The 26,600-nt window shown below is 38.1% G+C and overlaps 1 protein-coding gene across 2 annotated transcripts in view; it reads left to right on the forward strand.

Moving 5' to 3' along the window:
• The window catches only part of LOC126266689 (uncharacterized), a 148,772-nt gene that overhangs the window by 97,832 nt on the left and 24,340 nt on the right, over positions 1-26,600 (forward strand). For both annotated transcript variants that reach the window (XM_049971120.1, XM_049971121.1), the window contains exons 6-8: positions 104-231; positions 10,929-11,054; positions 11,920-12,084. In XM_049971120.1, the coding sequence (XP_049827077.1) occupies positions 104-231; positions 10,929-11,054; positions 11,920-12,084 (419 nt within the window). The remainder of the gene's footprint in view (positions 1-103; positions 232-10,928; positions 11,055-11,919; positions 12,085-26,600) is intronic.

Genomic DNA, 26,600 nt, shown 5'->3' on the forward strand with positions numbered 1-26,600 from the left:
CCCTTCAACAGGGAAAAGTGGGTATAGGTTCACTGAGTAGTGTGCGTATTTGCTTTTATTTTTTTATAAATCTTAAATACAAATGATTTTGCTTTCTTTTCAGGCTTGATTTTGATGAGTTCAGAATAGCTGGTCCTGAGCCTGTAAACAACACCTGCATTTATGACCAGTTTCTTGTTACTGGAGGCAGTCCTATAAATGAGATATGTGGAATCAACAAAGGCAACCACAGTAAGCTCAAAAAATACACTGGACAGTAATCTGGTGTTCTTACTTTCATCTCAATTAGCAGACTTGTCATGATTTTTTTCTAAATATTCATTAAACTCTAATATTTTAAATGTGGACTATGCTGTCACATATGGTATCTCAAATGCACATTGGTGATGAGCGTTTGTCTCTCAAAGGTAGTAAAATATAGGATGTGATGAGAGGAGTAAAATTAGGTAACCAAGGATGCAGTGTTACTAGGTAGCAAGCAGAGCAGAGAAAGAAATATAAGAAGTTGTGTAATGCAATTAGACAATTAAATAAGGGGTATAATAACTTTGAGATCAAATCAGAACTCTGTAATTAAATCATCAGTAAACAAATATTGGCTGTGGATGCTGTTACACTTGTTTGGCTGTGGACCCTGTTGCAAGTAAAATACAGGAAGGGTTGCCTTGTTGAGCATTGTATTATGTATGTGATAACCCACCAAATGGTTACAGTCAGAACAAGCATATATTGTATATATGTTATGAAAATGCAGCTGAGTAACTGCTTGTAATGGGTGTTGTATAGGGCAACTGTTGAACACCCTCTCTATCAAAGTAGAATGGAACAGTATGGGTAACATGTCATCTTGTGTTAACTCATTAAAAGATAATGTCAGGGTGACCTTGAAGATGACAGCACACTCACTGGCTTTAACATTTAGAAATGTAATACCTGCTGTCCATATAACTGGTTACATTAACCTGAGATGATCATATCCAGTGGAACCTCACACCATCACCCCAGTATGATGATGAAGAATGCAATATGGTAAATTCTTGCTGGAGCTTCCACACACAGATATTTCAATTTTAACACTGTATACAGAACCAGGATGCATCTAAAATGACAACTTATTGACATTCCTGAGTTCAGCATTGTTACTGGTCAAGCCACTTTCTGTGCCTCTTTCTGCTGCTGTTTCAAGAGAGGCCACAAGTTCACCATGCTGACAGTCCATGGCAACCCAGATGTCATTGCACTGTCTGTGCAAAGCCTTGTTTCATTGACACAAGGTCCATTATGTGGTTGTACAATCTTGCATCTAGTTTGTGCAGTTTCACTGAAATATTAATGACTTATAGATCCATGCATGTAGTACATTACATGATAGTTCCACTTTTGTTGCGTGATGCATTCATGGCACTGTAATTTTAATGGCCATCAGTGTATTGTGGTGCACATACCAAATTTGTGTGACAGCATAATTGAGGAGTTTGTAACAGTCAGTCTCTCTCTCTCTCTCTCTCTCTCTCTCTCTCTCTCTCTCTCTCTCTCTCTCTCTCTCTCTCTCTTCCTCCATAATGATCCTGTAAGATATTTCAAATTGTGTGACCTAGTAATGTCACTGAGAACCAAGAGCAGTAACCTTCCTTCTTTTATTGTTGACTTGTTATGGTAGTGACAAGTCTAACAACTACACTTCTGACAATTCTTTTACTGTTTGCACTTAAATGACAAAAAAATCTACTGAAGACTATTTATGCAGTTAGTACTGTGCAGTTGATTGATTAATTGGTTACTGGCATTTAATTAGAAAAATAGCCACCTTACAAAGTTGTTTTAATGGAATCAGTGGGTTTTTTTGTAAACATCTTTTTTGCTACCAGACAGGCTTATCCTTTATTTATATTATACATGATGAGTTTTGAGAAATGATTCCATTTTAAAGTGATTTGACTCTTTGCACTATGCCATTTTTACGTCATTTTTTCAATGTGTGAAGTTCTGCTCTGTTTTGTTGACTTTACTGCAATATATAAGGAAGTTACAATTTTTAGTTAGTTATTGATTTTCATAAGTTTTTATTGGTGAAACTGAGAAGAACTTGTACTTACAATTTTCTTATGGTCCATTTGTGCAGAGTCTCACACAAGTCAAACGTCACACACAACTTCCTGTACACATTATACATTGAGAATAACTTACATAAACAAACAGTTACAAAGATGTTTTTGGATCTAGTTGGCAGAAATAATGTTACAGCTGTCTCACAGAGTATAATACACTTTTGTCCAGAATATATTTGTTGTTGTTGTTGTTGTGGTCTTCAGTCCTGAGACTGGTTTGATGCAGCTCTCCATGCTACTCTATCCTGTGCAAGCTTCTTCATCTCCCAGTACCTACTGCAACCTACATCCTTCTGAATCTGTTTATTGTATTCATCTCTTGGTCTCCCTCTACGATTTTTACACTCCACACTGCCCTCCAACACTAAATTGGTGATCCCTTGATGCCTCAGAACATGTCCTACCAACCGATCCCTTCTTCTAGTCAAGTTGTGCCACAATCTTCTCTTCTCCCCAATCCTTTTCAATACCTTTTCAATAGTTATGTGATCTACCCATTTAATCTTCAGCATTCTTCTGTAGCACCACATTTCGAAAGCTTCTATTCTCTTCTTGTCCAAACTATTTATCGTCCATGTTTCACTTCCATACATGGCTACACTCCATACAAATGCTTTCAGAAATGACTTCCTGACACTTAAATCTATACTCGATGTTAACAAATTTCTCTTCTTCAGAAATGCTTTCCTTGCCATTGCCAGTCTACATTTGATATCCTCTCTACTTCGACCATCATCAGAATGTATTTATCTTATCAATATTCATTATAATTTGCTTACATCTATTTTAGAATGGTGCCTATTTGTGCATGTTACTATTTTTATTTAAGTATGTTCTCAAAGCAACTGAAGAAATTCAGCAATTCACTTTCAGGTTTTTCATTTAATATTCTCTCTGCCTATTTTCTTGTAATGTGAATATACAAGGTGAACCAGTATGAAATGAGCATTAAGATACAAATGTGTCGATAGGGAACATTTGTTGTGAACGAGCCTTTTTTTTTTTTTTTTTTTTTTTTTTTTTTTTTTTTTTTTTTTTTTTGTTGGTATGAAATCTGTCAAAGATATTTAGTATACATCAAGTCATGGAACAAACAACATCATATGTTTCCATCATGTTAACAATGTCGAATTTTGTAACAGAAAGTGATGATTTGCGGAAAGCATTAATTTTTTTGTTTTCATTTGAAAAAAAGTATTGCAAAGTTGCATCGAATTCTTGTTGAGGCATATGGTGATCATGCTCTATCAGAAGCAACATACAAAAGATGGTTTCAATGGTTCAGAAATAATTATTTTGATGTAAGAAATAAAGAATGTGGAAGGCCATCAAAAAAGTTTGAAAATGCCAAATTGCAAGCAATATTGGATGAAGATGATACTTTGAGTCAGAAGCAAATGGCAGCAATGCTAAATGTTGCAGAACAAACAATTTCTGACCGTTTGAAAGCGACAGGAAAGATCCAAAAGTGTGGAAAATTGGTGTCACATGAATTGAATGAAAGACAGATCAAAAACCGAAAAACCAATTGTAAAATTTTGCTTCAAAGACACGAAAAAAAATCAATTTTGCATCAAATTGTTACTGGCAATGAAAAATGGATTTATTTTAAGAATCATAAATGGGAAAAATCATGGGTTAATCTGGGGCAACCATCAACATCGACTGCAAAACCAGATCGATTGGGCAAGAAGACAATGCTTTGTGTTTGGTGGGATCAGAAAGGTGTGGCATATCATGAGCTTTAAAACCTGGTGAAACAGTGTATACTAATCACTACAGACAACAAATGATCAATGTGAACTATGCATTGATCGAAAAAAGACCAGAATGGGCCAGAAGACATGGCAAAGTAATTTTTTTACACGACAATGCACCTGCACACAAAGCATAACTGGTTCAGGGTACAATCAAAACACTTGGCTGGGAGCTGCTGCCCCACCTGCTGTATTCACCAGACTTGGCCCCTTCCGACTACCATTTGTTTTCATCAATGGGACACGCAATGGCTGAGGAACACTTCAATTCCTATGAAGAAGTCGAAAATTGGGTGTCTGATTGGTTTGCTTCAAAAGACAAACATTTCTATTGACATGGTGTCCACAAATTGCCAGAAAGGTGGTCAAAATGTATAAAAGCAATGGTCAGTACTTTGAATAAAATGTTTTTACTTTTCAATTCAAAATTAATGTTGCATTTTCACAAAAAAACTCTCATTTCATATCGATACATCTGGCACTTTGTGTGATCATAAATTTCCGGAAACCTGGCTGAAAGTAACTTACAAGTTCATGGTGCATTCTATCTGTAATGCTGGAATTCAATATGGTGTTGGCCCACCCTTAGCCTTGATGACAGCCTCCACTCTTGCAGGCATATGTTGAATCAGGTGCTGGAAGGTTTCTTGGGGAATGGCAACCCATTCTTCAGGGAGTGCTACACTGAGGTGAGGTATCAATGTCGGTCAGTTAGGTCTGATACGAAGCTGGCATTCCAAAACAACCCAAAGGGTTTCTATAGGTTTCAGGTGAGGTTTCTGTGCAGGTCAGTCCATTACAGGGATGTTATTGTTGTGTAACCACTCTGCCACAGACCGTGCATTATGAACAGGTGCTTGATCATGCTGAAAGATGCAATCATCATCCCCGAATTGCTCTTCATCAGTGGGAAGCAAGAAGTTGCTTAAAACATCAGTGTAAGCCTGTGCTGTGATAGTGCCATGCAAAACAACAAGGGGTGCAAGCTCCCTCTATGACCACACCATAACACCACTGCCTCTGAATTTTACTGTTGGCACTACAGACCCTGGCAGGAGACGTTCACCAGGCATTCGCCATACCCACAACCCGCCATCAGATTGCCACATTGTGTACCATGATTTGTCACACCATACAATGTTTTCCCACTGTTCAATTGTCCACTGTTTCGCTGCCTACACCAAGTGAGGTGTCATTTGGCATTTACCAGTGTTATGTGTGGCTTATGAGCAGCCACTTGACCATGAAATCCGAGTTTTCTCACCTCCCTCCTAACTGTCATAGTACCTGCAGTGGATCCTGATGCAGTTTGGGATTTCTGTGTGATGGTCTGGATAGATATCTGCCTATTACATATTATGACCCTCTTCAACTGTTGGCGGTCTCTGTCAGTCAACAGAGGGGGTCGACCTGTATGCTTTTGTGCTGTACCTGTCCCTTGCCGTTTCCACTTCACTATCACATCAGAAACAGTGGACCAAGGGATATTTAGGAGTGTGAAAATCTTGTGTACAGACATATGACCTAAGTGACACCAAATCACCTGACCATGTTCACAGTCCATGAGTTCCGCTACGCACCACATTCTGCTCTCTTACAATGTCTAACGACAACTGAAGTTGCTGGTATGGAGTACCTGGCAATAGGTGGCATCACAATGCACCTAATATGAAAAACATATGTTTTTGGGGGTGTCCAGATACTTTTGATCTCATAGTGTATCTAGTTTTTCTAACAATTCCATTTTACACCCTTTATCTAGTCAGTGCCATATCTTGACATTTTCATCTAATTTTCCAAATGAATGTCCTGTATTTTGTATGAGTGTAGCTATTGCCAATATTGTATGTTTATTGTGTGTGTCGTCTTTAATGTGCTCTGTGTACCCAGTGTTGAAACTTCAGCCTGTTTGTCCTAGGTAGAACATGGAGTATTTCTGGCATGTTATTTAATATATTCCAGAGACTAAGCATTGGTCATTATTACACATTATAACATGTCTTAGTATTTTTTATAGTTTATTTGATGTAGAAAATTCAACTTTTTGCTTTGTAATTTTTTAATATATTTGCAATCTTCTGAGATATGTTGCCAGTGCATAGGGTGCTAGATATGCATTTCTTTTGTCTTTTTCTTCTGTGGTGCACTCTGTGTTTGGGTCTTTCTTCACATTTGCTAGGACTGTGTCAGCCATGGAAGCAATATAATTATTAGCAGCTGCAACTTGTTCACTATGTTTATTTCTTGTTGCATGTTTTCTTGGTTCAAAGGTATTTTAGTTGCCCTGTGGTGCACTGATCTGTATGCTGCCTGCTTATGAATGTTCAGGTAATATGAAGTTGCAGGTATTGTGGTGTCAGTCATTGTATTTATCCTATAAATTTTAAATGTGCATTTTTTGTTGTTTCTCAAAATATTTAGGACCAGATAATTGATGATTTTGTTTTATTTGAGCTCCACTGTAAATGTAATTCCCTTATGTAGATGACTGAAGCAATTCAAAATGTCTGTTATGTCTTCGGCATCCCCATTCAGTAACAGTAGTGTGTCGTCTAAATATCTCCTACAAAATTAAGTTTTCTTTAGGCAGAGTTCTTGGCTGCTAAATGACTTTTGTACCAAGTGGTTTATGCATAGGTCAGATGTGGTGCCTGATATACATGCTCCCACTAACAGGCAATGTGGTTGCTTATATATGTTACCATAAAGGTAAAGTAGTTGTAACTTAGTATTAGCTTGATGATAAATTCAATAATCTCTGTCTGTGAGAGTTTCTTACATTGCATAAGGTTATTTGGGACTACTGTTAAGCTTCTTGTATGAGTATGTTTAAGTAAAGTGGTAAGAGTTGAGCATCTTGGGGAAGTGTTTTGCCTTTTAGTTCTTCAGATAGCATTATGCTACTTTTTATAGAATTTTTGTGAAATATATTGTTTCATATGTACAATTTTCACCAGTGTGTTATTCAGTTTCTGTGACAGTTTGTATGCTGGCCTGTTTGTAGAGTTCACTATGCAATGTATTGGATTACCTCCTGTACAGGATGGCAGCCAGTCAAGGAATATTTTTAGGGAATTAGTTTAAAAAATTTATTTCAAAGCCCAGTGGAATCTTTACAAGTTTTTTCCCAGAGTAATTCACACTGTGTCTACGTGACACAAGTCACTTGCCTTTTAAAACTGAGGTGGTTCTGTCCAGTTAAGCTGATGACTGGAGATGCCCTGAAACTGCTAGTGAATTCATGCCATTGGTTTTGGCCAATAGTGTGCACGGGATACTGATCACGTCTGTGGATACTGGAGCGTCCTGCAGTGCAGAACCCACTTGCTTCTCTCTCTTGTAATACAAACCTCAAGCAGAACAGACATCTTTTTGGAAGGCAGAGCCTCTGGCTCTGATTTCATGACTGGCCACCAATGTAAGTTAACATGAACCACTTCCCCTTCTGTTACCCATTTCATTTAATTGTTCAACCTTCTAGACTGGATAAACCTGCTAACTTCTGACCCTAGGCACACCTTTTGTACTCCGTATATTGAAATACATGTTCTTTATTGTACTTAATTTCCTGTTTCATCATTTAACGGCTGCCTTGGATGCTCACTATCAAATCCCGACCGCTCAACCTCCTGCACACTGCCGCCATGAGGCATATGTAACACCTGCCTCTCCCCTTTCCCTGCCATTTTATATATTAACACTGATGTCAGAAGTTTCTCTCCCCATCCCCAAACCAGGTACTCTTTTACAACTGGTGTCAGAAGTGGGATGTAACAATTATATACCCTGTTCCCAGCATATACTCTTTTACACATCTTTGTGCATCTTTGGCTGTACTTTTAGCGTGATGCCTTTGGATTCATGCTTGGTATTTCTTTTAAGTTTCTATCAATAGAAAAGGTTTGTTCTGCAGTTGTTTCTCAATTTTGCTTTGAAATTGTTTTATTGGGCCTTTTTTAATGTGCTGAATACTATTATCAGCACATGAATTCTTTGATAATGAGTATGACGCAATAGCTCATAATTGATGAAGTATTCTGAAATTATAATTCTCTGTATATTACGTAAAGTTAATTCAAAGTTGAATCATTACCAAGTTACAGCTATAAGTTTATATAATGAGTAAATTTTGCCTTTGTTAGGTGTAGGTGATGAATTTTGAGTATTTATTTTTGAAGGCGCTCATAAATATAAATATATGTGTTAAGAATCCTGCATGGATTGGAATTTTTTCTTCTCCATTGGTACAGATATGTACAATTAATATTCCATTATTCCTCCAATTTTGGATTTTATAATTCAGGCCAGAACACGTCCAACTTTCATCTGCTCCAAAGTTCTTCTTGCCTCATAGTGCCACATAACTAAATTTTTATACGGAACACTCGATACTGAATATACAACCATTTCTTTCATATGAAGACTACCACAAACTATCCACTACTATGGCCAGTGACTGACTGTACTTTCAGTACTGCACATACTAGCTAGCGAAGCCCTTCCAAATTCTTTGTGATTCTCCATTTCAGAGGTACACAAATACACTCCTGGAAATGGAAAAAGTAACACATTGACACCGGTGTGTCAGACCCACCATACTTGCTCCGGACACTGCGAGAGGGCTGTACAAGCAATGATCACACGCACGGCACAGCGGACACACCAGGAACCGCGGTGTTGGCCGTCGAATGGCGCTAGCTGCGCAGCATTTGTGCACCACCGCCGTCAGTGTCAGCCAGTTTGCCATGGCATACGGAGCTCCATCGCAGTCTTTAACACTGGTAGCATGCCGCGATAGCGTGGACGTGAACCGTATGTGCAGTTGACGGACTTTGAGCGAGGGCGTATAGTGGGCATGCGGGAGGCTGGGTGGACGTATCGCCGAATTGCTCAACACGTGGGGCGTGAGGTCTCCACAGTACATCGATGTTGTCGCCAGTGGTCGGCGGAAGGTGCACGTGCCCGTCGACCTGGGACCGGACCACAGCGATGCACGGATGCACGCCAAGACCGTAGGATCCTACACAGTGCCGTAGGGGACCGCACCCCCACTTCCCAGCAAATTAGGGACACTGTTGCTCCTGGGGTATCGGCGAGGACCATTCGCAACCGTCTTCATGAAGCTGGGCTATGGTCCCGCACACCGTTAGGCCGTCTTCCGCTCACGCCCTAACATCGTGCAGCCCACCTCCATTGGTGCTGCGACAGGCGTGAATGGAGGGACGAATGGAGATGTGTCGTCTTCAGCGATGAGAGTCGCTTCTGCCTTGGTGCCAATGATGGTCGTATACGTGTTTGGCGCCGTGCAGGTGAGCGCCACAATCAGGACTGCATACGACCGAGGCACACAGGGACAACACCCGGCATCATGGTGTGGGGAGCGATCTCCTACACTGGCAGTACACCTCTGGTGATTGTCGAGGGGACACTGAATAGTGCACGGTACATCCAAACCATCATCGAACCCATCGTTCTACCATTCCTAGACCGGCAAGGGAACTTGCTGTTCCAACAGGACAATGCACGTCCGCATGTATCCCGTGCCACCCAAGGTGCTCTAGAAGATGTAAGTCAACTACCCTGGCCAGCAAGATCTCCGGATCTGTCCCCCATTGAGCATGTTTGGGACTGGATGAAGCGTCATCTCACACAGTCTGCACGTCCAGCACGAACGCTGGTCCAACTGAGGCGCCAGGTGGAAATGGCATGGCAAGCCATTCCACAGGACTACATCCAGCATCTGTACGATCGTCTCCATGGGAGAATAGCAGCCTGCATTGCTGCGAAAGGTGGATATACACTGTACTAGTGCCGACATTGTGCATGCTCTGTTGCCTGTGTCTATATTCCTGTGGTTCTGTCAGTGTGATCATGTGATGTATCTGACCAGAGGAATGTGTCAATAAAGTATCCCCTTCCTGGGACAATGAATCCACGGTGTTCTTATTTCAATTTGCAGGAGTGTATTAATCCTAAGCAGGGTGCAATTCTTCATAATCTTTTGTAATTTAAAATTCTTTGACACATTCCTACACAATTATACTGTTACAAATTTAAGTGAAAGAAAACATAATCAGAACAACTTTACAGTCACAGAATGTACCTGAAAATTACATAAACAAGTTACAGATAAATTTTATAAAATACCTAAGACAAGATAAATGGAAATAGGTGTTATGTGTGAGTGTTTTTAGTGTTGATAGGTTATAATTCAACCAAAATAATGATGTTGGAAAAACTAATAAATGGGGATAGAGGCTTTTATTTGAAAAACACACTCACTATAGTTCAGAAATACTGAAAGAACGTGTGTTGTAAGGAATATCTGTGTGGACTCTGAAAAAAACAAAAGAACATCAAATGATGTAGTGGGCATCAAGAACTGAACTCAGCTATAAATAGCAGCACAATACCAACAGTAGTTCACAGTGTGCTTGGAGTGCAGGAAGCGAGTTTACATAATAACACAACTACAGCAGCTGAAGAGGAGGCTGGGTTGGTTGTGAAAATATTCTGCATACAATGGAAATGACAACTTTACTGAACACATGGAGGAATACCATTAATGGGAAGCTCTGCTTCTTTTTATAAAGTGTACTCAGTAGAGAGAGCCAATTGGTCAACATATAATACTTGTATTAATATCTGTATTAAGAAAATAAGTGAACATAAATAGAAAATTATTCTCTCATTTTTTCTCCAAGGTCATTGTGCTGAAGCAAAAACATTGTAAATGAGGTGAAATACTATGGGAGTCCTGTCTCATAGGACTAGCCTTCCTTAACTAACAACCATAATTAGACCATAATAACTAATTCCTAATGAGTGTTATAGAAGCTGTAATATTTTTAATGTAGGTCAAGAGTTCCAATATTTTTGCTTTCTTCTTTCACTGGATTATGCATGCCCATTTGAATGTACCAGTACTGTTCTGTCTCAAAAATTGTCCTGACATTCTGTAGTATGTTACATGACTCTTTCTCTGTTGCGTTCTCATGGAAGTGTCACTACCGCTGATTTTCTGGACTATAATAGACTCTGCTGGATTGTGTTTATATTTCAGTGTATGTTGATGCCAATGAGGGCCAAATTAGTCCCATTGCCCTAACATTTGTAACCAGTGGGCCCACATTTTCAAGAAGCTGGAAAGTGAGAGTCAGCCAAATAGCCTGCTCATCACCGCTTAGAGGTAAGTTTAATGTAAAATGGTTAGAGCGTATTAATCAGTATCAGAATACTGCATGCCATTACGAATGTCACAGTATTATGAAACAAACATTTCCAACCTATTTATTTTCAAATTTGTTATGAATATGCTATCTAACATGCTTTAATAAAACAACAATGTAGTATATTGTTGTGTGGCCTGAGTGTGTATGCTGTATTGATTTTTTAATTAAATTTAAAATTATCTCAAAAAGATCAAAAGTTTTTTTAGTGTCTTCTTCAGGAATGAAGAATGATGATATATTTGGATATATAAGAACAGAGATAAATTGATTTGTGTGCAAAGTGAACTAACAGCAGGTATGAAAATCTCATAAACAAGAGAGGGAAACATGTGAAGGAGACAGTAAATGGAGAGGGCACCATGACCATAAAATATCAAGAAAAAATTATCAAATGTAGTAGAAAATGAATGGATCAAATACAGGAAATGGGTTCATCTTAGATTTCCTGGATGAATTAACTATTACTCATTTTGCTCTCTTAGAGAACCTGAATGATAAATTTTAATTCCCTAATTAGCACACTTATCACTTTTTTTGTTGCAGAAATAAAATCATGTTTTAGTGGAAATATTAAATATCAATTAAGCAATAAACATGTTAGGATTTGTGTAAGTTACTTGTAGTCATTTATTCTGTGCTCAGCTCCTTACTAATGACATAGTAAAATTTAAAAGAAGAATGAAAACTCTACTATCCTGACTGACAACTTAGAATTTTAAACTGTAGCTGTTCTTGCCTCTCTTATCTTTAATCTGTTGGTATGACAAACTATTGAATCTGGAAAAAACAATGCTGAGTAATTAATTTATGTTGCTGTTGTAGCTGAATCAGGATGTCTTCAGTATTTTACTGGAGTAACAGGACAAGTTAAATCATTCAATTATGATCCAGAAGTTGGCCTACAGTTATCTAACCAGGACTACAGCATCTGCATTCGAACTGAGAGAAATTTCTGTGGTATACAATATGCAACATGTCCAGATACAGGTATGAAATAAATTTGTTTTATTTATTTATCATATGGCTTTATGATACATTGGGGAGGGAGGGGGGAATTTACCTAGAGTGTGGAGCATAATATATTCAACACAAAATCTTACTAAAACACCTAGAAAGTTTATATAATCTATCAACTTTGTGGAGTTTGCTAGCAGGAAATCTTTTGATCTGCCTTCATATGATCTTTCACTACATTCTTCTGCAATGTGTCTAAAGATCTGTGGTTTACTGCAGTCTCTAAGTGGAGATGGTTGCTTAACCCATTTGTGCAACAAATATGAGCATTTATTTTGTTGTCCAGTCCATTCTTAAGTCCATGCATTAGTAAGACTGAACTCATCTTCCACAGTGGCTATTGCTTTTATTGTTGGTGATCATCGAGAGTGGAGTTTGCTAAGGTTTACATCACTGATATCTTGATGGACTGGTAGATTTTTACTATCCATGATCTTTTTTTACTCATTTGTGAGAGCATTATTTTATGTGTCACAGTTGAGGGTATGGAATGTGGCTTAGAGGCTTGTTCTGTAGGTGTTGATTTAGTAACACCAGTAATCAATCTCACTGTATTATTTTGTTGGATATCTTTCTTCTGTACAAAAGGGGCAGTTAAGCCAAACTGGGGCACAGTATTTCGTGGTTGAGAAGATAAGATATGGAACAGATGAATGTCGCGAGGGGGGGGGGGGGGGGGGGGATGCCAGTGATCCCCAGATTGTATCAAAAAGCTCTTGAATGATGTTTCTATTTTCAATTTTCAGGTGTTTTAGTTAGATGCTGCCCGAAAGATAAAGTTCTGTTAGGGATCATCCTCAGATACTTTGGTGTTTTATCAGGAGTAAGAGTAGTGTTTTCAAACTCTATGTTGAGTTTTTTCTGATGATTTTCCTATTCAGGTGGAAGCAGCTATTAGGTGATTTGCCTGGTTGTAATACAGTAATAATCTTTGAGCATTTAAATTCTTGTGGTATAAGGGGGACCCAAAAGAAACTGGAATCATAATGCTGCACATCATGTACTTATAGTTGCAGGTTGCACCACCAGAGAGGTTGTAGTAGGACCTCTGCTGAGTCATTCTGGCACACGACGTCACCCAACAGTGAGAAGTGTGGTTTATTTGGCAGTTTTTTGAGTGTATGTACAGTGCAGACATGACATAAGGAAATGGCTAGTTCTTACAAACAACATGCGGCAGTGAAGTTTTGTTTCTTGCTCAGCAAGAACGCAGCAGAAACTGTTGCAATGATTCAGACAGCACACAAAGACCATGCTCTTAGTAAAATGCAAGTGTGTGAATGGTTTTATCTGTCTAGAAAGAGAGAAATGATGGTTGAAGATCAGTACCATTCCGGTCGACCTTCAACTTGAAGTGAAGACAACATCGACAAAATCCATGATCTCATCAAAGATCAACTCAGGGCAATTGACCAACTCGAGAACTTGTCCGGGTTGTCCAGGAGCTAAATTCAGCACATCTTGACCATCAATTTGGGGATTTGAAGAGTGGCTGCAGAATTCATGCTGATGCTTCTTACCGGAGATCAAAGGGATCATCATGTTCAAGCCTGTCTTGATATGAAGGACGCGTTCAAAGATGATACACATTTTTTCAACAAAATCATTACAGGAGATCAGTCAGGGTGCTACGGGTACAATCCAGAAAGTAAAAATCAGTCATCACAATGGAAGTCACCTGGCTCACCTTGAACAAAAAAAGCTCGACAAGTGGAATCGAATTTGAAAATGATGCTTTTTTTTATTTTTTATATAGGGATCGTACACTCTGAATTTGTCCCTGAAAACCAGACAGAAAACCAACAATTCCTGAAAACCAGACAGGAAACAACAATTCTATTTGGAAGTTATGAAATGGCTTCATAGAAGTTTGTCATGAAAACGTCCAGCTTTGTGGGATTCTGGCATGTGGTTCCTGCATCACGACAATGCTCCCATGCACACAGCTCTCAGTGTTCACCAGTTTTTGGCCTCAACGAAGACGACTGCCTTGACCCACAAGCCCTATTCGCTGGATTTACCACTCTTGGACTTCTTCCTATTCCCAAGGATGAAAAGAGACTTGAGAGAGAAGCATTTTGTGGATGTGGAAGATGTAAAATGCAATGTCATGAAAGTGCTAGCAGGTATCAAAGAGGACAAATTTAAAAGGTGCTTCAAACACTGGAATGAATGTTTGGACAAGTGTATTAATGCTAATGGAGAGACTTCAAAGGAGATTAAGGTTGTATTTGAAAAAAATAAAGTATATGCTTTCTAAAAAGAAATTCATGTTATTTTTGGGTCCCCCCTCGTATATTACCAGTTTGAATAATTTCTGTGAAAAAATGAGTCAACCAAACTGTTTTATATTTGCCTCAGTTTATTAGGAGTTTAGTGTGAATATTGTTAAACACTGGAGCATTACCTGGCTTAACACGTTTTCGTGCTGGTCAGATTTCTTTGCAAGTCAAGGGAAGGGATTATTTGGTTTTTTGTGGCTTTAGGTTTTAGGGTTCTGAGTTCTCATTTCACTTTGATTGTGTGCACTTTGTCTTTTTTGCTCTAGATGCTGCTACCAGATGTGAAGCAGTGACATTCATTTTAATTATTGTCTTGTTCAGATAACTTACAGGGATGCAGCCAGATGCCATTGGTGACAATCGTCAATATTTTGTCAGGTTCACACTCAGGCATTTTCAAGGCAAAACTGTAACAAGCAAGTGCTGCACCAAACCTTGTTTTACAGAGAAATAATAGCACCATCACACAACCAATGTTACTGACATCAGAAGTTGTTGATAGTGAACATTAATGACCAGCAGGTGAGGTAACATTAACTATTTCCCTCTGTCTTTTGACAGGGAGAGAGCAGAATTCCATGCAGATTTTAAACAGAAACCTCCATCTCTGTTTATAAGATTACATGCTAATTTAATTTCACCTGCTTCCTTAACAACACTATCACAATAGCTGCAAATGCATGTCAAAATATCCATTTTGCTACACTCCACAAAAAATCACATTTATCATGATATTACCACAAAATACCATCAGTCCTGCATAAACCAAAAGTGTCATAGTCTTTGGTGTGTCCTTGGTATTATCATCGCTCACCTCATGCATGATTGTCTCTGTTGACCCATTGTGGATGTGGGACAGCAGCTGGTCAAATATTTAACAAAGAAATTCGAAGAAAGGGCAGTGCAAGTTGTGAATTTATTTTATTTTATTTTCACTAGCAGTTTCAACAATTCAATATGCCATCCTCAGACCAAAATGCATCTCTCAGAATTATCAATATTGGGATCCTGGGGCCATTTGTTTTGGATGCCATGAGTTCTGACCTCAAATGCTTCATTCAAAGGCTTGACTGCAACTTAGCTGCAGATGAGTTGCAGTCAGGTCTCTGAAGAAGGGCTTAAGGTAAGAATTCACAACATCCAGCAACAGATAGCCCCATCATGCCAGTATTGATGACTTTGAGAGGTGCATATGGGGCCTGAAGATGACATATTGAATTGCCAAAACTGGTAGCAATAATAAAATAACTTCTCAATTTGCATGGCTGTTTGGCAGATTTCTTTGATAAATTGTGCATGATTGGTTGACAGTGAGATAAATGTCTGACCTACTTTTTGCTATAACCATTCTGGTGAAAGGTGATCTCAAGGGAGGCTGGCACAGCTGACAAACTCTCAGAGTTTGAGATGATGTGGCCCTTGTGAACCAAGGTATGAAGTACTCCTTCACATCGAGCTGGATGGTACAACTATCAGCCTGTAGATACAGGTCTGTATTAGTAGGCTATTCAAATACAGGCAGAATATGGCCCTGTGGTTGGGAGCACCTATGTAAGACAGCAAATGTCTGCACAGCTGTTAGATTGGTTACTGCTGCTACAATGGCAGGTTATCAAGATTTAAGTGAATTTGAATGTGGTGTTATATTAGGTGCATGAGCTATGGGACACGACATCTCCGAGGTAGTGACGAAGTAGTGATTTTCCTGTATGGCCATTTGACATGTGTACCATGAATATCAGGAATCCGGTAAAACATCAAATCTCCAAAATTGCTGCAGCCAGAGAAAGATCCTGCAAGAATGGCAACAATGACAACTGAAGAGAATCATTCAGCATGACAGAAGTGCAACCCATTCCACAAATAGCTGCAGATTTCATTGCTGGGCTATCAACAAGTGACAGTGCCCAAACCATTCTACTAAACATCATTGATATGGGCTTTTGGAGCAGAACACCCTCTCATGTACCCTTGATGACTGCATGACACAAAGCTTTACACCTTGCCTGGGCCTGTCAACACCAACTTTGGACAGTTGATAACTGGAAACATGTCACCTGGTTGGACGAGTCTCATTTGAGACTGCCTCAAGCAGATGGACGTGTACGGGTATGGAGACAATCTCATGAATCCATGGACCCTGCATGTCAGCAGGGACTGTTCAAGCTGATGGAGGCTCTGTAACAGTGTGGGGCATGAGCAATTGGAGTGATAAGGGACTCTTGACATGTCTAGCTGCAACTCTGACAGGTGATATGTCTGATCACCTGCATCCATTCATGTCCATAGTGCATTCTGATGGACCTGGGCAATTCCAGCAGGGTAATTCAACACCTTACATGTCCAGAATTGCTGCAGAGTGGATCCAGAAACACTCTTCTTAGTTAAAACACTTCTGCTGGCCACCACACTCCCCATACATGTACATTATTGAGCATACCTGGGATGGCATGCAATGTGAAGTGCTCCATCCCATCATAATCTTGCATATTTATGGACAGCCCTAACAGGATTCATGGCGTCAGTTCCATCCAGCACTATTTCAGACATTAGTTGAGTTGATGCCACATCATGTTGTGGCATTTGTGCATACTCATGGGTGCTCTACATGATATATTAGGCAGGTGTACCAGTTTCTTTGGCTCTTCAGTGTATAAACATCATGTTCCAATGTACCATCAAACTTCCTCTAGACAAACACATCAAGGAAGGGAAGGCAGCCATACTATTCCACCTCCATCATGAAACAAATATTCAAGTGGATTGAATTCAGGTGTTTCAAAAAGTCATTCAAATTATTACTGCCATGAGACCGAACCATAAAACCATCATCTACATATCTGAAAAAATATGCTGGTTTCAAAGGTGCTGACTCCAACGTCTGTTCTTGAAGTCTTCTATAAACAAATTGGCAATAATAGGTGACAATGGGCTTCCCATCGCATCTCCAACTCTCTGCTCAAGTACTGGTTATTTGATAAAAAGTACATGGAATTCAACACATGTTGAAATAGGTGCATTTATTCAAAACCAAACCTAGCCTCAGTCAACTGTAACAAGACAGACAGGGGAATGTGAGTGAAGAGAGCAGCCACATCAGAACTTGACCGAGTCATTCAAATGCATTCTCTCTAACTGACATAAGAAATCTGCTGAGTACTTAATGTGTCACTCATATTGACTTGCAAGTGGGCTCAAAAGAGCATCAAGATACATTACTACATGATACATCAGATCATGAGTATTATTCAAAACTGGCCTAGGAAGAATGCCTTCCTTATGGATCTTTGGAAGGGCAGCACAGTAAGAATTAAGACTCTTGATAGATTCATGTGATAAGGAACTTTTCTTCAGGGGGCTATTATTCTTTTTGCCAACACCCTTTGGTAGGTCAGCACCAATCCTGCAATGTGCTGAATCAGAGAGTAAACACTGCATATCTGAGAACATAATTCTGCTTATCCAAAGCAACTGTAACATTGCTCTTGTCCACAAGTAAAAAAGTATCCAGATCAACTCTAAGTTAATGTAAAGCAGTCCTCTCAGTTGTTGTTACTCGTGGGTGGATGTGCTCCAGTCAACATCAACATGTCTCCTGCAACAACAGGAGGTAGTATAATGTAACATATCACTTTTGTCAAAGTGACGTCTTGCACAATGTATTTAGGACCTATGAATGTTGATCATCAACTGCTCAAGAAATTAATGTAGTTTTGAAAAAGGGACACATGTTGAACATGATGTTTCTTTATATGTGTATTTTAACTGAATAGCAGTCAATCGGATGACACAAATGGTGGCTCATGTTTGGCCACACTTGTTGTTCTTAATGTTTTCTCCATCCAGTGGACCACTGCCTCAGAGTTGCAGCAGCCTCTGTGGAAGAAGATGGCTATGACAATGCATGAAAGAATCACAGAACAAACGAAATTTGAGTTAGTAGAGTCTGATTGTTACTAATGTGTTTGAGGTACACTTGTCAAGCACAGAAAGAATTGATTGAAGTTGTTTCCAGAGTAAAAAATTGTTTTAGTATATACAGTTTACAAGGGAAGGAAGTTCCTCATTTAGTAACGTGGACAGAAGTAGTCTACTGTTGAGTTTTTAGCACTCAGCAGTATGGCAAAAGGGTATAGAGATCAGCAATATAGATATACACAGTGCAGCTGGATGCTGGATGCTGGATGCTGAATGAGAGAGAGAGAGAGAGAGAGAGAGATAGAGAGAGAGAGAGAGAGAGAGAGAGAGAGAGAGAGAGACAATCTGTTCTTCAGCACTAATGTACTGCATTACTCAGCAAAACTGTTAAATGGATACCCAGGAAACAGCCCATTTGTGGGGACCATGTCAGGATGGCGAATCTGTACTAATTTAGCAAGATACATGAAAGAAATTAGTAATTTTTGTCATACTAAGTTTCAGTACATAAAGGTGTTTTTGTTGACAATGAGATTACCTGTAAAGATTACTTAATGCAGCAGTCATTAATACTGCTACATTTGAGAAATGTGTATGAAGAATTGAGCTAAGGAACATCAACACAGCTTCCTAAGTTTAAACTGGAAGGTGAAATTCATCCCACATACTTCTAAAGAGTATTTCAAAACTGTTACTGAAATCGTGGGACAATGAAGAAAGAATTGATATAGTTTTAAAATTCCCTTCCTGGAGTGATTTTAAAAATAAATTTAAAAATAAATATTGGTCATCCAGTACCCAAGAAAAATGGTCACTGGAATTACTAGACCTGAAGTATTAAACAATAGTTGGGATATGTACAAGAGGAGAAAACTTGAAGTTCCTTAGTGGTACTGAAAGAAAAGAAGAAATTTGGCTTCTGAGAAATCACTATTAAATTAATTGACAACAATTACTACTCAGAATAAAATATGAGTCTACAATATAGAAGACTGACAATTCTAGTAGCAGGTGGCTATTTTTAAGTCATCAGTTCCATGTCGTCACACACTATCTGACTGCAGTTACGTTGGCGGTGTATCTAGTACCAGTGTTGGCACTGGCCTCCAACTCAGCACACTGAGCACCACTGAAACTCATGGACAAGCTGTATTTGAACAAAAGTAATGCCTTTGTGGATGCATTGTGATGAATCAGAAGTGAGTGTCTGGCTAAAAAGTTTGTGTTATTGGGTTCTGGAATACTGGGCCAACAGATAACTCGTTAGCTCTTTTCACAGTGATTATTCAAAACCCCCTTCCCCCCATTTCTTAATATCTATGAGAAATAGAAGAATGGATGGTAGTATACAAGAGTGGTTCTAGGCATGGAACATAAAGTTTAGGTAACAAATTGCGGGAGATTTAAGAAGAGTTCTTGGCACTAAGCTAGATATTGCAAAGACTGAATTGTGTACAGAGCTCAGTACTAAGTCTGACACTTTGATTGTGGATTTAAATACAAAAATAGATACCACAAATGCTAGCCTCAAAGAGCATATCTAGTTATCTTGTAAAGAGAAACAAGAGATAAGCACAAAAATAACCAACTTGAGAATAGTTTTATCCACTTTACAGGAAGATTTATGTGCTGAGACAAACAACAATGTGACCTTGTAAGGAATGAGGTTTTGGAACAGTATAATGTGCTAGATCATAGCATAAAAAATAGAATTGACTGAACATAGGTGGACAACACTAAAATAGCAGATATCAGACACACAGTTATCATTACACATGTTAGAGCAGATATAACAGCTACACCAGGCTCAACTTCTCCAACTTGGGAGGAGTGGGTAAATGACTCAGTTACTTGAAAGGTACAAGAAATGATTCATTGACCAGTGCTCATTGTCCACAGTTGATTAAGAAAAAAAGCAGAATGGGGTAATATGAAAGCCTGTGAGGAACTTAATGAAACCAAAGAGGAATTAAGTAAATGGAAATTTAATGAAAGTAATTGGCTTTCACCAGAAATACTGGAAGAATTAAATTTTATTGGAGGAACAAACTTATCCACACAGCTTCCTAAGTTTAAACTGGAAGGTGAAATTCATCCCACATACTTCTAAAGAGTATTTCAAAACTGTTACTGAAATCGTGGGACAATGAAGAGAGAATTGATATAGTTTTAAAATTCCCTTCCTGGAGTGATTTTAAAAATAAATTTAAAAATAAATATTGGTCATCCAGTACCCAAGAAAAATGGTCACTGGAATTACTAGACCTGAAGTATTAAACAATAGTTGGGATATGTACAAGAGGTATACTAGGTGAAAATATCTAGACAATCCCCTGGAAGAAAGCCATTTGGTCAGAGTGTTAGAAGGTTGCCTTTTCATGTCAGAAAAGAATTTCAGTATAGGGGATGGACACCAGAAAATGATCTTTTAACTTTTGTGGAAGGATTAGCTACATTAAATAAGAAATAAGACACAAGTGGAGTACTTACAGGATGATAACAGAATATCAGGAAGAAAATCATTATCCATCTAAGTTTCCACACATGAATGAAAGTAAATTTTGAAAAGTAAGGAAGCATGGTGACTCTAATCATATAACCACAGAGGTAATTAGTCGAATAATGTTATATCATGTAGTCTAAATAATCAGGCACTCATAGCCACTAATAAACAATGGGTATGCTCTCGGGAATCAGTCATTAGTGATTCATCCCTCAGAAAACAGTGTATGTTCTGGAACATGGGGCAGCTCCAGGATTTAAGGAGAAATTACTGGCTCTAAAATTCTCAGTTTTGATATGTGATTGGTTACTATACAATTAAAAAAAGAAAAGGATGAAATAACTTGCATAATCATCTGTGGAAAAATCTATGAAGTTAAAGCAGAAATACATTTAGAATCAGGCAGTGAAACATCATTTATACCCAGGAATTAACATTAAGATGGGAGTACTATACTGGTCATTATATTGAATAAAGGAAGCATGATTAAAGAGGAAATGTGGTTGCTCATAAACTTGAATAACTGTGTTTGCAATCAAATGTTACTAGTGGTATCAGGTTTGAATTTTAACATATTTCTGAGATTAGATTGACTTTCGAACTGCAGAGGATCTTCAGATTCCAAGAATAATATGGTAACATAGGAATTCCCAAATAAAACTTTTAAAATGTTATTCTCAAATAATACACTTCCTTTTAAATCTAAATTATGGACAGTAGTCCATATTCATATAGTGGCAACAGTGAAGGCTACAGCAGTGGATGACCAGTTAATGGGAGAAATAGAGGTAATAAAGAATATTTGTGAGGAAGCATGCAAATTAGGAATAATAACTCAAGACCAAAAATGGTATTTACAGAACATATTATTACAATATAAAAGCGCTGACTCAGAGAAGCCAGAAGTAATTGGTGATTAAGTCTGTATTCATAAAATAAAAAAAAGAAGACTTTTCTTTTCATGAACCAACCAGTGTTTAAATGAGTTTATGTACTGCCATCCATGATGAAATCAATAAAATGATTAACAGTGGTATCACTGAAACATGTTCCAGTGTTTACAACAACTCATTATTATTAGTAAAGAAACACAAGGAGTGCACTTAGTTTTAGATGTAAGAACTTTAGACAAATGTATTGCAATGGATAGGGATCAACCAATTAGTAAAGAAGAGTTACTGTCTCGTTTTGAAAAGACAACATTTTTCAGTTTGATTGATTTGACAGCTGGGTACTGACAAGTCCTCTTGCACAAAGTTTCAAGACCTTATTCAGTGTTTCTATTTGAGGGAAAGTCTTATCAGTTTAAGTTGTTGCCATTTGGCCTAAATATACCAGTAGCAATATTTACCTGTGCCCTGGACAGAGCTTTAGGAATGTAGCACTAATTATAAATCTAACAAAGTCACATTTTGGGAAAGACGAGTTTAAAGTATTGGGGTATATGTTGAGAGTGACATGCATAAACCAGATTATGAACTTATTTGGGTTATCAGAGAGTCATGAACTGTGGAACATTAAGCAACTGCATTCATTTTTAGGTCCAGCACGATTTTACAGGCATTTTATAAAAGAACAAGCTACAAATGATTTGCATTTACTAGGGTTGTTATTCTCTGATGACAGGTCACAGTTCCTAAGTACAGTAGAGCATCAATTACCCAAATGTAAGTCAAGTGAACAACCCCTTAACTGAACTTCACTAGCTTGCCTGTGCCACCCTTCCCTGGGTCTGGGACAATGGTGCAATGGAAGCATTAAATAAGGTAAAGCAAGCTCTAGAGAATGTTCAAATTTTAGGTCTATCAGAAATGCATTGGCCTTTTAAAAGTGGCTCAGATGCACCAGGATATGGTTTGGGAGCAGAGGATTGGGGCTACAGAAAGGGTGAACACATAACCATAGGATTTGCTAGTCAAAGCCCTAACAAGCATGAGCTGAGTTACACAGCCACAGATTAGGAATTGTTGCCAGTACTATGAGATTAAGTATATCGCAGATACTTATATGTGGATTAAATATTATAGTATATATGGATCACCGAGCTCTATCTTTCCCAATGGAAGGCAGACTGCCTCATAGGAGATTAATATGTTAGGTCATTTTCCTACAAGAGTTTCAGATAGAAATACAGCATTTGTCAATGGTTCTCAGAATGTGGTCACTGATGTGTTATCCAGATTACCATTAGGGATGAGTTTACTGACTAGGAGAGAAGGTCCTGGAGTTATATTTACAGTCAGTGTCTTGTTGATTAACTATACTAATAATGATATGTGTATCTTGGCAAGAAGTATTAGGGAAAAAATACAGCCAGATTAAGATCTAAGTAACATATGTACTTTAGGTTAAAAAAAAAAATCTATCAGATAAAATAAAAGCTAGATGGATGATACAACAAGGTACTTCGTTTTTGAAAAATTGTGTGTGTGTGTGTGTGTGTGTGTGTGTGTGTGTGTGTGTGTGTGTGTGTGAAGAATCTTGGAACCTATGTATCTGACAAACAGGAAGATAGGATTTGATATGGTTCATACACAAAGGGTATGGACACTATGGGATACAGAAATGCATGAAACACATCATCAAGAACTGCTACTTTAAAAACCTAGTTCAGATGGATAAGTGAGTTTTACAGATTAGTGACTTGCATTATAAAGTTAAAGAAGATTGCAGCTGAGTAAAATACAGGTGGCACTGCAGGATTTAAGAGTTGTAGATTTTTTTGACCTTTACCAACGGGGACAGGAGGGGTTTATTATATATTTGTGTTGCTAGAGTGTTGTCAAAATATGTCAAATTGTATCCTATAAAGGTAACGAATAATCATACAGTAATTAACTGTTTATGTGAATATTTTGAGGATGTGGGTAAACCACATGGATTACTCTCTGATGACAGGTCACAGTTCCTAAGTACAGTAGAGCATCAATTACCCAAATGTTGGCCGAGTGAACAACCACTTAAGTGAACCTCACTAGCTTGCCTGTGCCACCCTCTCCCTGCTATGCACCCCCCCCCCCCTCCCCCTCACATCAGATCAGTTCCAAATTGCCAACTATACTAATCCCATTTGTGCTCTGTTACAATCATCTGTGTCACCCTTTGCTGCATAACGTAAACATGTGATATAAAATGCCTAAACATAAACATGCTGTCCTTTCTATGAGAGGTGAAAAGGAAATGAATAAAAGCTTGGAGGGAGGTGAATCTGCAAGCCAGTTATCCAGCGGGTACAGGGCTGGCAAGTTGACAATTATGGGGAAAAAAGAGGAGCACCACAAATTTAATATCTAAGCTTGATTTCTCTGATGAATCAACAAAACATAAAACTATGAAGCTTGCCATGAGTGTTGATCTAAATGATACTATTTACAAATCATTTTTACAAGAAGTATCACAATGAAAACCTATCCTTGGTTCCATTCTATGTGGAAAGACAATTTAATTTAATGAAAATCTTGAAGGGCCATTGAATTTCAGAAGAAGCATGGGCTGGTTAAAACTCTTCAAGTCAAGACACAGCATTCATGATCTTCAAATACAAGGAGTAAAACTGTCTCCTGTTTCCTTCAAAACCAAACTAAGGGGTGTTTTGAGGTATGAAGATTATGCTCCCAAAAACCTGTACAGTGCTGATGAAACTGGGCTCAACTGGAAATTTTTGCCAAAAAGAACTCTTGCTTCATGTTGTGAATTAGCAGAACCTGGCCCTAAAATAAATAAGGATTGTATTACTGCTTTATCTTTTGCTAATGAAACTGATAGCCACTGACTGCCAATGCTCATCATTGGTAAAAGTAAGGACCACATTGTTTCGAACACATTAATATGCCCATACATGCCACAAAAGAGAACTTGAAGGGACACTATTATCTTTATGGAATGGTTTATGGGCGTTTTTGTACCCTATGCAAAAGCTCTTTAGTTAAAGAATGGCAAAATGGAGAAAACATTGCTGCTCCTTGACAGTGCACCAACTCATGCATCATGTGACAGCTTCTTATTACAGCTCATAGATCAAGGCATGGGACTTCCAAATGTTAATACAGAAAAGAATTCCTAAAAAGTTATTGTTACAGAGAGAAGAGAAATGAGAAGAAAGTCTGTTAAGAAATTATAAAAATATTGATTTGGAAGATGCATTCTACACACTTGGAGCAGCATTGTGTTGTATAAAGAAACAAATTTGAAAAAATCCTGGAATAAAAATTTTGTTTTGATGGAAAGTTCTCAAGGTCAAATTGAAAATGACAAACAGAACGATATGTCCAAAATACTCAACATGCTAAAACAATGCAGTTGCCTTGAATGTAATTAAGAAAGCATTCAAGAATAGATTAATGTTGATAATGCAGATCCAAGACACAAAGTTATGTAGGATACTAAACCTCATCACTGATGAAGCTGACATTGCCAGCATATCACACTAGTGTTTCAGAAAATGAAGATAAAAATGTACCAGCTGCTTCTGAAGCATTTACATGCTTAGATACTACCTTACTATGGTCTGAAGCTCAAGAGGAGAGTGACCAGTACCAGGAAAATAAGGATTTTTTAAAGCATCAATTCTATCCATATGTACTGCACATGCAAATTGCATATGTATTACATATTTTTGCTTACTAGGTTGTAATGCATAATTTTAGTATACTTACTTTGTAATGGTAAAAGAATTCTTTTATTATAAATATAGAAGCTATTTGTAATCTTCTGGGCCTGCTGGATAATAAATGTACAATTAGTTATGCTGCTATGGGTATTATCTTTTTATTTGAACTAGCAGTACTAGTTTATATGCCAACTAGCTCTGCTGATGATGAAGACATTGAAGAAATGTATGATGAAATAAAAGAAATTATTCAGATAGTGAATGGAGACGAAAATTTAATAGTCATGGGTGACTGGATTTTGGTAGTAGGAAAAGGAAGAGAAGGAAACGTAGTAGGTGACTATGGATTGGGGGTAAGACATGAAAGAGGAAGCCACCTGGTAGAATTTTGCACAGAACAAAACTTAATCATAACTAACACTTGGTTTAAGAATCATAAAAGAAGGTTGTATACATGGAAGAAGCCTGGAGATACTGACAGGTTTCAGATAGATTATATAATGGTAAGACAGAGATTTAGGAACCAGGTTTTAAATTGTAAGATCTTTCCAAGGGCAGATGTGGACTCTGACCATAATCTATTAGTTATGAACTGTAGATTAAAACTGAAGAAACTGCAAAAAGGTGGGAATTTAAGGAGATGGGACCTAGATAAACTGACTAAACCATAGGTTGTACAGAGTTTCAGTGTGATCATAAGGCAACAATTGACAGTAATGGGGGAAAGAAATACAATAGAAGAAGAATGGGTAGCTTTGAGGGATGAAATATTGAAGGCAGCAGAGGATCAAATAGGTAAAAAGTCGAGGACTAGTAGAAACCCTTGGATAACAGAAGAAATATTGAATTTAATTGATGAAAGGAGAAAATATAAAAATGGAGTAAATGAAGCAGGCAAAAAGGAATACAAAAGTCTCAACAATGAGATCGACAGGAAGTGCAAAATGGCTAAGAAGGGATGGCTGAGGACAAATGTAAGGATGTAAAGGCCGATCTCACTGGGGATAAGACAGATACTGCCTACAGGAAAATTAAAGAGACCTTTTGAGAAAAGAGAACCATTTGTATGAATATCAAGAGCTCAGATGGAAACCCAGTCCTAAGCAAAGAAGGGAAAGCAGAAAGGTGGAAGGAGTATGTATATAGAGGGTCTATACAAGGGCGATGTACTTGAGGA

This window comes from Schistocerca gregaria, chromosome 4, assembly GCF_023897955.1.
Source record: "Schistocerca gregaria isolate iqSchGreg1 chromosome 4, iqSchGreg1.2, whole genome shotgun sequence".
Taxonomy (NCBI): Eukaryota; Metazoa; Arthropoda; class Insecta; order Orthoptera; family Acrididae; genus Schistocerca; species Schistocerca gregaria.